The sequence below is a fragment of the Herpailurus yagouaroundi genome, unplaced genomic scaffold (assembly GCF_014898765.1).
Source record: "Herpailurus yagouaroundi ecotype Mexico unplaced genomic scaffold, PumYag 187, whole genome shotgun sequence".
NCBI classification, from domain to species: Eukaryota; Metazoa; Chordata; class Mammalia; order Carnivora; family Felidae; genus Herpailurus; species Herpailurus yagouaroundi.
This window is the reverse complement of record NW_024412418.1, coordinates 1,631,587-1,645,726: the sequence shown is the minus strand read 5'-3', so window position 1 is coordinate 1,645,726 and position 14,140 is coordinate 1,631,587. Positions and strand designations below refer to the sequence as shown.

The 14,140-nt window shown below is 39.3% G+C and overlaps 1 protein-coding gene and 1 pseudogene across 3 annotated transcripts; both read right to left on the bottom strand.

Annotated features, from left to right (window-relative positions):
- Window positions 1-2,264: 2,264 nt before the first annotated feature.
- LOC121043362 (membrane-spanning 4-domains subfamily A member 4D-like) lies at window positions 2,265-9,347 on the bottom strand. Of its 3 annotated transcripts, XM_040495029.1 has the most exons (8): window positions 8,988-9,347; window positions 8,758-8,805; window positions 5,890-6,059; window positions 5,415-5,549; window positions 5,178-5,234; window positions 4,462-4,593; window positions 3,338-3,439; window positions 2,265-2,864 (listed from the first exon to the last, which is right to left on the bottom strand). In XM_040495029.1, the coding sequence occupies exons 3-8, from the start codon at window positions 6,007-6,009 to the stop codon at window positions 2,775-2,777; spliced, it is 636 nt and encodes a 211-aa protein (XP_040350963.1). In that variant the 5' UTR covers window positions 6,010-6,059; window positions 8,758-8,805; window positions 8,988-9,347; the 3' UTR covers window positions 2,265-2,774. The 3 variants fall into 3 exon arrangements, with proteins under 3 accessions (XP_040350963.1, XP_040350965.1, XP_040350962.1); XM_040495031.1 differs by lacking the exon at window positions 8,988-9,347 and having other exon boundaries at window positions 5,451-5,549; window positions 8,758-8,978; XM_040495028.1 differs by lacking the exon at window positions 8,988-9,347 and having other exon boundaries at window positions 5,890-6,056; window positions 8,758-8,978.
- Window positions 9,348-9,836: 489 nt separating this feature from the next.
- On the bottom strand, window positions 9,837-9,949 carry LOC121043989 (uncharacterized; annotated as a pseudogene).
- Window positions 9,950-14,140: the final 4,191 nt, after the last annotated feature.

Below are 14,140 nucleotides of genomic sequence, written 5' to 3'. Positions count from 1 at the left end.
AGAAGCATTATCACCGTGGGGTGCCTGGTGGCCCAGTCAATTAAGTGTCTGACTTTGGCTCTGGTCATGATCTCACAGTTCATGGGTTTGAGCCCCATGTTGGGCTCTGTGCTGACAGCTCAGAGCCTGGAGCCTGCTTCAGATTCTGTGTCTCCCTCTCTCTCCTTCCCTCCCCTCCTCGTGTTCTGTCTCTCTCTCAAAAATAAATAAATTTTTTTACAAGCATTAGCACCGTAATCCTCAATACCAATTTATAGGTTTTTTTTGCACTCACTTTCTTCGCATTTCTTTCCATTAATCTGACAAAGACTATATTTGTTCTTTTAACTTACTAAATAAAATTCTTTCCTTTGGAGCAATTTCTAGGAGATTCATATTTTCAACAAACTTTTCTTGGTCTTTGTGTTAGCACCTTATTAACTCTAACTTCACTAAAATAAAATAAACATAAACATGAGCAAAAACAAAAAATAATTATATTTCCAATGACACTTAAATTTATATCTAGCTAGCTATATCTATCTATCTATCTATCTACCTATCTATCATCTATTTCAATGGCCAGGCTCAAGTGTACCAAGCAAAGTATTAATATATAACTGTATTACAGTAACATTACAGTAAAAATCAATAAAAATTATTAAACTTTCTTCAGCTTGACCAAGGGAAAAAGAGAGAAGACAAAAATTATCAATGTAAGGAATTAAAGAAGGGACATCACTGCAGAATCCAGAGATATTCAAAGGATAATAAAGAAGTACTGTGAATAAATTTAGGAAGTAAATTTGACATCTTGAAGGAAATGGAATAATTACTTGAAAGACACAAATTATGAACATTGACTCAGTAATCGATGATTTCCTTAGTTTAATATCTATTAAACAATTGAGTGTATAGACAAAAACCATTACAACAACAACAATAACAAAACCAACTCCATCATATATCGCTAATTCTACCAAATATTTAAGGGAAAAAAAGTTGGACGTAATCCCTTCTATGTTACGAGGTCAACATTGCTTCAATACCATAACAAGACAAAGATATAAGAACTATGTGGCAATAACTCTCAACCTAGGTCCAGAAATCCACAGCAAAATGTTATCACATCAAATCCAAAAGTATATCAAAAGATACCACACCACAGCCAACAGAGTTTATTTCAGGAAGGCAACAGTGGTTTAACAAAAAAATCAATGCGTACAATTCATCATATTAACAGAATAAATACAAAAACCCACATGATCTTCTCAATATACAGGAAACGTGTCTGACGAAATTTATTCATGATAAAGAAAAAACTCTCAAAAAACTAGGAAAATATGTGGATTCCCATTATCTGGAAAAAGTCATATACAAAAACCTACAGTTACAACATACCCAGCAGTGAGATACTGACTACTTATTCCCCAATACTAGCGTATATGTGCTCACCACTCCTGTTCAACATCTACTGGAAGTCATAGCCAGGGTCATATGGCAAGAAAAGAAAGACCTAAAGTTCGGAAAGTAAGAAATATAAATGTCCCTATTGAAGATATCGTTGTTTATGTAGAAAATCCTACAGAATCTTTTAAAAAATCTAGAACTAGTAAATGAGCATAGCAGACTTTCCTTTCTGTGAAAAAGCATTAAAAGAAGAGATAAGGTTTGCTTTGGATGTTTTTTCTACATTTTTTTTTTTTTGTTTGTCTCCATAGACTTAGTCTAGTGTTTAAGACAGTGTTAAGTGCCAGTAATATATTGTAGTGGATGAAATGCTATCAGACTGTGGCAACAGCTAAGCCAGAATCACACAGTGAGTTGCCAGTTTCTGATCTTATTATAGGCGGTACAGGCAGAATTACATTAAGCCATCTGCTAGCACTTCCTTAAATTGTGATTAGCCATATATTAAGAGAGGCCACATGTGTCTTTTGACTATAGATTACAAACTGATAGTGTTCCAGGCCTTTCCAAAAAGTCGAAATGTGATGATCACTATTCCCTTGCCACACAGTGTGTGGGTTACTTCAGGCTGAGTCAGGATCCACGACGCAAAGGAGCATAAGGACCTGCAGGGGCTCAATCACTGAAAAAGCAGAACCTGTGTGCAGAAAGTGTGTGTATTTCCCTACTTTCAAACATCAGTCACACTTTACTCATTGGGTTGCTTTTACAGGACCCTGAATTGAAAAGGCCATCACTGACTTCATGATGTATAATCGGAATGGGACAGAGAACACCAAAATGGAAAATAAAAGGAAATTATGGCTACTTCAAGGTTAAAGGATAAAAGCAGGGTTTATTTTAATTCATTTATGTCATAGAAAATTGTACATTTTAGGGAAAGTGTCAGGGAACACATGATCTACCTAGCTGGCCTAGTGCACAGCTCCCAGTATGGCATTAGCATTATAGTCCAAAGTGAAGGGCTTCTCAGAAATTGTGGGGATCAGCTGTTCTGGCACACATCCTCCAAGGCCAGACCAGAATCCCCAAATACCTACAACCTTTCTGGTGTGTTCCTTTTCTTCCTACCGCCAACGGTATGAGACGATGCCAGTGCCGATGCGGAGGGATCACATACTTCATTGATCATGTCCAAATGGAATCATAATTGAGGATAGAGTAGGGGGTCCCAGCAGAGTCAACATCAGCAAATCTATGACCTTGGATCCCCCCCCCCCCACCCAGACACTTAAGACTCTATTTACTACCTGATTACTGATTTACTTTTAATGATACAATTAGAGGAAGTCCAGGAATGGTTCAAAAGTTGGTATCTCCAACAACTAAGCATGTTGGAAAGCCACGTCATCATAATAATGATAAAGAGAGGCTACGGCAACTCCACAGTCATTGGAGGATAAGTCGACAACCACCTGTGGAGGAAAAAAAAAACAACACAGTAGATGGCATTTCATGATATGATATGACATTTCACTTGCCCCTGGTCCTAGTTCTCCTAACGTGCAGACCTTCTTTGGGGCCACTCTTTTTGACATGAACGTCTACGTCCAGCCAAGCAACCTTCCACTAATGCCCGGTCCAATCTTCTTCTTCTTCTTTTTTTTTTTTTTTTTTTTAAGTTTATTCATTTATCTTGAGAGAGAGAGAGAGAGAGAGAGAATGAAAATCCCAGGCAAGCTCTGCCCTGTCAGCACCCGTGTCGGGCCAATCTTAACGCTGGCTGATGTTAGTGGCAAAACAGAGTGCGAGGGGCTCCGAACATGAAAGAGGGGCTTAAGAGTTTTTTACGGTTTGAACGGTTCAGTAAAACTTAAAGAGGTAAATGTACAAATGGTGGAGAATACCCTAAAACGCATTCTGAGTCCTCGGGATAACAGAAACTCACTGAGGTCGCATCACAGCAGACAGCACTGCATCCAAATGCAGACAGCAACACCGAGACGATGAGTCCCAGGATTATGAGGATCAGTTTCATAATCATAATCCCCTGCAAATTAAAATCATGCAGAGAGACAAGATTAAAGGCCTGAGAAAGAGAGGGCCTGCCGTGGACCCTGCACACTCTCCTTCATAACCCAGGGTAGGAAAATATCCCAGTCTGGCCCCACCTTCAGATAAAATCTGGGCAGAGATACCCGTAATGACTAATTTACAGACTCCCAAATTTGCAATTTCATTCCTTTATAATTTTCACACAGATGAAGTGAGATCCCGTTATCCACTTTCTTCCTCGACATAACCCACTGATAAAAAGCCTGCTCATTTGCAAACCATGCTTTCTTGAGGTGTCTACAAATTGGAATGTTTTAAGATCCCTTTGTAGCTCATAGTGATTTTGATCATATGATCAGTAGATCAGTGTCGGTTTTGTTGAACGTACTTTCTTGAAAGGATCCTGGACTTTGTCTGTCATTGTGCTGAATGGACTCAACAACTAGATTCCTCTTTACCTTGATGAAGACAGCAATCACAATCATTGGCTGAATTCATTGGCACCCATTCTGGTTTTATCTAAAGTAAGGGTTTTACTTGGCTTCACCTGATGTACTTAGATCCTAACATCACCAATAATGTGTAGTACAGAGATATTTATTCACTCAGGGTCAAGGCCCTGACCATCTTTCTTCAGGTGATTTGTCAGTTTTAATCTATGCCCTATTACCCACTTGTGTTTTTTGTTTTTGTTTTCAAAATTTTCTTAAGCTTGTTTTATTATTTATTTTGAGAGAAAGAGCATGAGTTGGGGAGGGCCAGAGACAGAGGGAGAGAGAGAGAGAATTCCAAGCAGGCTACACACTGTCAGTGAGGAGCCCAACGTGGGACAGGAACCCACGACCCATAGGATCATGACCTGAGCCAAAGTCAGACACTTCACTGACTGAGCCACCCAGGTGCCACACGCCCCTCGCCCCCTTGCTCCCTTGGGATGAAAATGACATCTGCAAGGAATTTTATATATGTGGATAGATATCAGGAGATATTTTTTCCACTAGGCCTTTCAATACTTACAATTAAGAAATAACGAGCTAAAACTGTTTCCGATAAGAAGTGACTGGAGACTTCCGTTCTGATTGCAAGGATTATTAGCGACACTCCAGCCAATATGGCAGCCAGCGTGTTCGTTCCAAGGCTGCTACAGATCTGAAAGAGAATCAGAAACGGAGTCCCTGTTCTTACCCTCTTGACTCTGGCAAATGATTGTACATATGTATGCATTATATTTAAAATGTAAGTAAAATTGGAATTCATCAAAATTATGCCCAGGGTTGTTACCCACTATTGGATAATTTCTCATCTGAGCCAGACAGAGACAGCATGACCTATGGGGGAATAGGGAAGGAATCATTCTGGAATCTTAACTCAAGGCAAAGAAAAACCTGGGAATCTGAGACAGCTTGATCATTCTGGAAACAAAGGTTGATTTAACATTTTTTAAATGTTTATTTATTAATGAGAGAAAGAGAGCATAAGCAGAGAAAGGGAGGGGCAGAGAGAGTGGGAGGAGCAGAGAGAGAGGGAGACACAGAATCTCCCTGCAGCAGGCTCCAGGCTCTGTCTGAGCTGTCAGCACAGAGCCCAATGCAGGGCTCAAAATCACAAACCTGAGATCATGACCTGAGCTGAAGTTGGATGCTTAACCAACTGGCCTACCTAGGCACCCCAGGAAATGAAGGCTGATTTATGCTATGCCTCTTTTAATTTTCTAAAATTGTAGGTAAACGCACCATTTTTTTTGTTGTTTTCTTTCCAGACGCAATAGACATAGTTCCAGATATAATTAACTGTACAAAGATAAAGTTCAATGAGTTAGTCTGTGAATGTATTCTCATTCTATAGTATTTTTTCCTAACACCAAATATTTCTCAATACTTTCTCCTAGATTTTGTGCTGATAGATAACTATTAAGGATTTTACGTAAGTTCTAAGTAATACAGAAATCAAAGTGATTCCAATTTACTTACAAAGATTGGTCCCAAAAGGAAAATGAAGTTATATACCGTGTTCTCTAGGAATAGATGTAGTTTGTGGAATGAAAGAAAGACCTTTACCATGATCCACAGGCAAATATTCATTAGGCCAATCATGATCTGGCTCACCTAGAAAGTGAGAAAGTACCTTCGAGTTAGGAGGAATTTGCTTTACTCTTTGAATTACTTGCCCCGCATTTGGAGGTTGTAAATGACTCAGGACTACTTTTATTTGGGGATTCCATGATCAGTACCTAAGTTTACATTCAGTGTTCCCAAATATAAAACACTTTGGTGATTTGGCTAAATGGTATATGTGGTCCCTTATTTAAAAGTCCCATAGTCCTCTCGATATAGGAATCACTGTGACCACTCCACACTTTTAGGTAATCATGTGGCTTCGGCCCAGAGCGAATTTAGGAGAATGTGAGCCACCTCAGAATCCTTAGATGACCTTCATTGTACTTACCCCAAGAATAACTGGCTCCCCCTTTAGGAAATTCTGCAGATTGCTCTGTGCCTCCTGAGGGAGAGGCATTGGCCCCGACTGGCCCAGGTAGAAGGCTGGATCTCTTCGTTGAAGATCCATAGTTGTGTCCCTTGGTACCGTTGTTCTTCACAACCCTGTTGCTCACCCCGCTGGGGGTGTTGAGTCACAACACAAGTGAAGCATGTGTTGGCCAGAAAGATCAGGTAAAAGGATTAGTCTCTTTGATTCCATTCGATAGTTAATGCACATAAATATTTTAAAGTAAAAGACAGGTACGGTGCTAAATGTAAGAAATTAGGACACTTGTAATTTTTTCACTTCTCAAGGGTGGGAAATCTGACACTTATTAAGTATTTAACGATGTACCTCAGGCGGTTCAGATTGACATACTCTCTATTATATTGAGTTTCAGGAAGGCTGTGTAAGTAACGTACGCTTACATTATAGGAAGCTGAGAATCTTAGCTTGGGTGCATGTGTCTTATAGGTCTTCTGTCTTGAAACAATGTTGGCCATCTCAGCCCTGAAGCTGAAAATACATATCACCCACTAGTCCTGGTATTCCCGCCCCATGGAGAGACAATATTTGTTACTTTGATTCCTTATTTTGCTGTGCAGAATTCTTTCATTTACACCTCTGTTCCTAGGTAGTATCTGACAGAGCTATTATTGCTTGGTCTCTGGGTTCAGGAAGTTCTTTCTGAAGTTTGAGAACAAACGGCATTTGACTCAAGAAGCCACAATGCAGCATGCGTGTTCTTAGACTCCGAGTTTGCTTCCTCTTCCTACCTCTAAGTCACCATACAAACTAGGCACAACTCACAGAAAGTCCGGAAGGGACCATATGGCTCCGCACTGGCATAGCCAGCTAGGTGGCTTGGAGCCGTGTCTGCCTAAGCCCAAATCCTCGCTTTTCCACTCGTGATCTGCTTACAGAAATGCTAAACAAAAATGCTCACGTTCAGAAGGCTTTCCTTCTCTGACACCAAGAAATCTTTCTTTATTTGAACACAGGGACCATCCTGAGTATAAACAAAAAAATAGTATCATCTTTGCTATCTTCATCATGACGGCAATGGATACTCTGTCTTGTGTACAGATCTTTTTGAAATGAGATCATGGGAATCTTGGTATATGGTCCATGCAGCCTCAATTTCATGTCACCTCTAGAATTCACTATAAAAAGTTTTAGCTGCATGGTGTACAGGTATGTTCAAACTTATCAGGAAAATATATTAAAGCAGTAGTGATAAAACCGATATTTCTTCTACCTATCTTTATTAAGTTCTATAAAATCTGATGGTTCTTTTACAGAAATCAATGCCTTTTATTCTTAGGAGATTGACCAAGGGGGGGGGGGGGGAAACAACACTATAAAGTTGACTCTTGAATGGCACAGTTTTGAGCCACACAGGTCCACTTAAATATGGATTTTTGCAGTACAGTACTGTAAGTGTATTTTCTATTCCTTATGATTTTCTTAGTAACATTTCCCTTAGTTTACTTTACTGTAAGAATGTAGTACATAGTACATGTAACATAAAATATATTTGTTAATTGACTGTTTATGTTATTGGTAAGGCTTCCATTCAATACTAGGTTTTAAACAGTTGAGTTTGGGGAGATTTTCTACTATTGGGGGGGCATCCTGAATAATTCCTTTCAAATGGAAAATGGATGGGGAAAAGCCATGCACAAAGAAAACTAGTATTTAGGCATTAGATCTGCCTAAGGATCCAAGTGGAAATAGAAGTATTTGTGTTTAATGCAGACCAATAATCTTTTATATAGAATTGTTCCATGATATTCTGACTTTATTCCTACCCTTGTTTCAATGGGTGTTCAATGAACACCGTCTTCTCACACTGATCATCTCTGTTGTTATTACCAACAGAGTATCTATGTTAGGTATGGAAATAAATGTGTATTTTTTCTTACATCTTGTAACATTATAAATAGTATGATACTGTCTTCACTAATTTGCTTTTTACAAAAGCTTTAATCCTGTTCCTTATTATTAATCATATCTGAAGCAAAAATATCATGTTTCTCTAAACAGACTGTGACTCACTGTTCATGATGGTGAAGTCAACATTTTTAAAAATATTTTTTCAATGATTCCTGATTTACAAAGCAGTCTTTAGAACTGAGTGCCCACTCAATGCCATATACTTCTTCTCAGCAAGAGTAAAGATTATAAGATCATTCCAGATCAAGAATATCTCCTTTTTGGATCAAAGTTCTTTTATTCACAAAAAATATCAAAAGTAATCATTTGTTTCAAAAAAATTGGATAATGCAGCATGAAAAGAACTAGCTAGCTAGACTTGGGGAACACTGGAAAAGTAGTCTGTGTTGCAAATTCTAGATAGAATATGATTTTTAGACCACTTGTTTTCTCTCTTTTGAAAATGATTACATGGCTGAGATAATTTCAAAGCACAATCTGAAAAGGTTCTATGGGTCTTTAAAATTGTAACATTAAGGAACCCCCAGGTGCCTCAGTCGGTTAAGTGTCTGACTTCAGCTCAAGGTCACGATCTCATGGTTTGTGAGTTCGATTCCCACATCAGGCTCTGTGCTCTCAGCACAGAACCTGCTTTGGATCCTTTGTCCCCTCTCTCTCTGCCCCTCCCCCTCACATGCCCTTGTGCTCTCTCTCTCAAAAATAAACATTAAAAAAATTAAAAATAAAATTGTACCATTAAGTTTGCTACTAGAAAGTCAAGCATTTTTTTTTTATGGGAAAAAAATCCCCTTAGACATTTATGTCCTTCTCAGATAACTAGTGCCCCCTCACAGGCCGATGGAATAGCCACTAAAATAAGAATAAAAGAAAAATACATACCTCTGTCCCCAAACTGCATTGCGTCTTAACTAGATATCCTTACAGGACCTGGAAACATCAGTCCAAAGAGTCAGTCTCAGAGTCTTTCCAAGGAAGTTCCCCAGAGCATCAAGCAGTATATGATCTGTGTTCCTATCAGGCACTACTATAGGCTGTGGGAATTTGGTATACATAGGTTTTCCTCAACAAGACATAACTCCCTGTTGTATGAAGAGATAATGAAGCCTCACCCTAAAAGGCGTCTTTCTGTGCTGTATTTCTTGCAGATGGGTTTCTCTGATGGGGTAAATTGCATCATGTTGACAGAGATAATCCTTTATCTCTGCTGTTCAGATAGCCACAGTTTTGAGTGCCAAAGCTTTGCACACTCTTTTCTCATTGTGAGGGCAAATCTCAATCCGTATTTACCCACCCCCTCCCAAAGACCTTTCGAAAGAAGCATGTGCTCTCTGTTTGGGACGATATTTTGATTTACAATTAAATCTTAATTTGTCCATAGAAGTCCTCACCTTGGATAAAAAAATGTGAGATTTTTCCATAAATATGGGATTTTTACCCTCTTTGCTTCCAGATTATACTTTGTATGTTTGGTTAACAATGATAGTTCTTCTATAGTGACTTTAGCTTTCTTACTCCCATTTCTACCGCCTGACAATCATTATAGGAAAATAGCACACAATATTTATAGAACCTAAGCCAGGAAACCCAAAGATGGGAGTAATGTGCTATTTGCCCATATCTCTGGAATTATATTATCCAAAAATATAAGGGAGACTTTGCATATTCTATAGCCTTGGCTAAATTATCCTTTAACTTAGAAAGAAAGAAGAAATATGGCATCCTTTCGACTCTATGGTTTCTCTGGGTTCTTACATGGGACTTGCCCATGGGTTCCCATCATGAATGATGGAGAATCTCACTGTTCCTCACCACCACCCCGATTCCTGCAAGGCATAAGCATTTGAGGTAAAGCTTCTAAGGGGAAGAAAAGATGCTCTTTTCCTATCCTTGGGTCTGGCAACAGCTGATAAAAGAGTTAAGTGTCACTGTTCTTGTTAGCTTTTGTTTTGAATCCATCAAAAGGAATGCTCTGCCTTTTCTTCGTGAATTTGCATGCCATTCTTGTGCAGTGGTCATGCTAATCTTCTGTAAATGGTTTCAATTTTAGTACCTGTGCTGCTGAAGTGAGCCCTGCTCTGCCTTTTCTTAACCTGAAGATTTTTCAATATATTCTTAATTTGCTGAAAAGCTCTATTATGAAAGGAGTTTGACCTCTTTCAACAGCTTTTTTTCCCACCTATTGTAATGACCATATGGTTTCTCTCCTTTATGCTGTATTCAAAGGTGTAAAACTATCTTATGCACCTGGCATAAACCAGTTTGGTTATGAAGTATCTTTTTTTATACATATTTCTGGGATTAATTTATTAATATTGGTAGGGATATATGGGTCTAAGCTCATGTAAATATATCCATATTTTATTTTCCTATGATATTTTAAATCCTTTGGGGGGGTGGGAGAGCTGGTTACTGCTTGCCTCAAAAATAACCTCTAAAGTGCCTGCCTTCGGCTAAGGTCACGATCTCATGGTCTGTGGGTTCAAGCCCTACGTCGGGCTGTCAGCACAGAATCTGTTTCAGATACTCTATCCCCCCCACCCCTCTCTGCCACTCCCCCACTTGTGTGCTCTCTCTCCCTCTGAAAAATAAACATTTTTTAAAAAGCTCTATAGGTTTTCTTCCTCTTCTATTTTCAGAAAGGATTTGTGTAATATTGGTATTATTTCTTCATTGAACATTTGATAGAATTCAGGAGCAAAGCCATCTCCCCCGTCTTCTCTGTGTGACAAGCCTTTCAATTACGAATTCAGTTTCTTTTCATGATACAGATCTATTTGTATTAATCGAGGTTCTCTAGAGAAGCAGAACCAATAGGATGCACTGATATGGCAATGACATTTACTATAAAGACTTGGCATGGGTGATTATGGAAGCTGAGAAGTTCCACAATCGGCCAATTGGAGCCCAGAGAGCCAATGTATAATTTGGGTCCAAGTCCAAAGACCCAGGAAACTGGGGAGCCTACTACAAGGTAAGATGTTAAGGACAGGGTTTATTTTTAATTATTTATAGTTCATTGCTATTTATATTCTGTGGAGAAAGCATCAGAAAAATCACACTCTGGCACAGATGGCCTATTGCATAATTCCAAATAGCATTCACAGTGTGGTCTGAAGTGAATGACTTTCCAGAAATTGTACGGATCAGTGGTCCTGAGACATGCTCTGCAGGAGCAGACCAGTGTCTTAAATCTCCAACAGATTTCCAACAGTCTCTTTCTTCTTGATAAGAAGGCTCTGACATCATGACAGTCCTGATGGCATAAGCATTGTATACTTAATTTTTTATGTTCAATGGTCATCCACTGATGGAAAGAGCAGGCGACTGTAACAAAGTCAGCTTTAACAAACCTGTGACCCCCATATTTCTGAGGACACTTTAGGCCCTCTTTGCTATGGAGACGTGGATATATTTTCAAGAACACAAACTAGAACAAATCCAAGACTTGCTCATTGAAGAGATAAATGAAACAACTTAAGTGGGTTGGGAAGCCACATCATCATAATCATGATATGGAGATGTTATAGAGGGTCCATGCTCACTGGAGGACAAGTCAACTGCCATCTGTGGAGAAATCAAGACATACAACAGAGGAGCATATGGTATGTCTTTTGCCTGTGGCCTTAGGTCTCCCAATGTCCTGTGGATCCTTCTTAGGGTTACTTTTGTCTTGTTCTGATACAAACACCTACACCTACCTAGACACCTCCTCAATGTGTACCCAGTCTAATCTTATGCACGTGGATCCTAGGGGCAAAACTGAACACGAGGGGCTTCTCACACAGATGTGTAACACGACACGGGGGCTCAGGACTTTAATATGCTTTATATGGCTAACAACAATGAGGTAAATATAAAAATGGCAGAGAATGTCCCAGAAAACATTCCAAGTCTCTGGACCACAGACCTTCACTGAGATCACATCATAGCGACAGCCCTGGTAACTAGATGCAGAGGCCCCCAGATGGCAAGTTCAAGCACAAAGGGGATGAGCCTTAGAATAATAATCCCCTGCCAATTAAAATCCTGTATAGAAAAAGGTTACGGGGGGCACCTGGGTTGCTCAGTCGGCTGAGTGTCCAACTCTTGATTTCGGCTCAGGTCATGATCTCACAGTTCACGAGTGTGAGCCCCTCATTGGGCTCTGTGCTGATGGCGTGGAGCCTGCTTGGGATTCTTTCTCTCTCCCTCTCTCCCCACCCCTCCCCTGCTCGTGCTCTGTCTTTCAAAATAAATAAATTTAAAAAAAACATTAAAAAGAAGAAAAAGTTTACAGGATTGAGCAAAATGAGTTTTGCCATTGACCGTGCTTGCTCTCATTCATAAATGACTGACCTACTCTCATCAGTGATAAAATGTCCCACCCTGACTCCTCTACAGAGCAAACATAAGTGACTATGCAGCATAATTAACCACTATATCATACAGACACTCAAATTTGTAGTTACATTCACACAGTGACATAAGCTTCTGTTATCTGTGTTTTTCCTGACATCACTAACATGAAAGAAAGCCTGTTGATTTGCAAAGATTGCTTTATTGAAGCTTATGTAATTTGGAGTATCTTAACAACCCTTTTGAACTTCATAGTAATCTTGACTATGTCCTCAGTGTATCAGGGCAGCATAGGCTCCATGTGATGTCTGTAGAGAGAATCGTGGGCTTTGTCTATCATCGTTCTGAAAGGAACAAAACATCTAGACTTTTCATTGTTTACCTTCCAGGGACAGGCATCAAATTCACTGAATGAATTCATTGACATTCATTCTGCTCTCGCCTAAAAAAAGGTTTTAGTTAGCCTTACCTGGTACGCATGCCTTCGCATGACCAATAACTTAGAGCACAGAGAAATTTATTCATTCAGGGTCAAGGCCCTGATTTTCTTACTTCAAGTGGCCTTTCAGTGATAATCTGTGCATTTCTGCCACCTGCATTGAAAATACATTCTGGAAGTCATTTTGTGTATGTGGAAAAATACCAGGAAATTATTTCACTGGACCAGGAAATCCTTATAACAATGAGCAAATCATCTAATATGTTTTGCATGTCATAAATGAATCTGCCCAAACTGGCAGCAAAGACTATGAGCCATACTCCTGTTAATATGGCATTCACAGTGTTCATCCTAGGCTGACATATATCTGAAAGAGATTCTGAAAGCACGTTCTTATTTCACATTCTTTAAACTGACAAATGATTACACATGTGTGCCCTACATTTAAAATAGAACTAAGCACCGTGAGTTGAAATTATGAAAAGTTATGGAAGAATTTGCTATCCTCCACTATGGAATTTTTCCTGTATAAGGAAGAAAAGAATTCTAGGGAGTTTGGGGGGAAAGAATCATTCTGGAACCTCAACTCAGTGCAAAGAGACACCTGAGAAGTTGAGACAGCTTGGTCTTTTTGGAAACATAGATTGACCTATTCTGTGACTCTTAATTTTCCAAAACCATAGAGGAACTAGTCATCTTTTTTTCTTTTTTCTTTTTGTAATTTTCTTTCCCGACATAATAGACAGAGTTCTAGATATAATTAACTTCATATAAGAATAGAGTGAAGTGAGTCAGTCTATGAATATATCATCTGTAGTCTTCTCTCCTAGCATTGAATGGTTCTTAATTCTCAATAGGCTTCCCCAAATTCTGTGCTCAAAAACAACAACACATGAAACAGATATTAAGAATATGTACATAGTCTAACTGCTAGAAAAATCGAAGTGATTACAAAGATTGGTTCCCCAAGGAAAATGGAGGAATTTTCAATTGCAGGCATAGAGACAGAACACAGAAAAGGAGGCTTTGGCCATAATGCACATGCAAATGATCATCAAGCCAATCATGATTTGGCTCAACCAGCAAATGAGAAAGTGCCTCTGAGTTAGGAGAAATAAACTTTACTCTCTGCAAATTAATTGCCTCCTGTTTGAAGGAGCTCCTATAATTTGGAGAAATTTTTGTGTAAGCGTCTAAATTTTAAATTCAGAGCTCTCAAATCCAGGACATTTTGGAGACTGGACTAAAGGGTAGATGCAGCCTCTTATTGATGACACCCCCATTGTCCTCTGGATACGGGAATGATTGTGATCACTCCACACTCTTGTCTTAGGTCTTCCTGTAACTTTGACCTACAGCTAATTTAGGGGAACACGAACCACCCCAGAACGACTGGCTCCCCCGTAGGAAATTCTGCAGATTGGTCTGTGCCTCCTGAGGGAAAGGCATTGGCCCCGACTGGTCCTGGTAGGTGTCTGGATTTCCTCC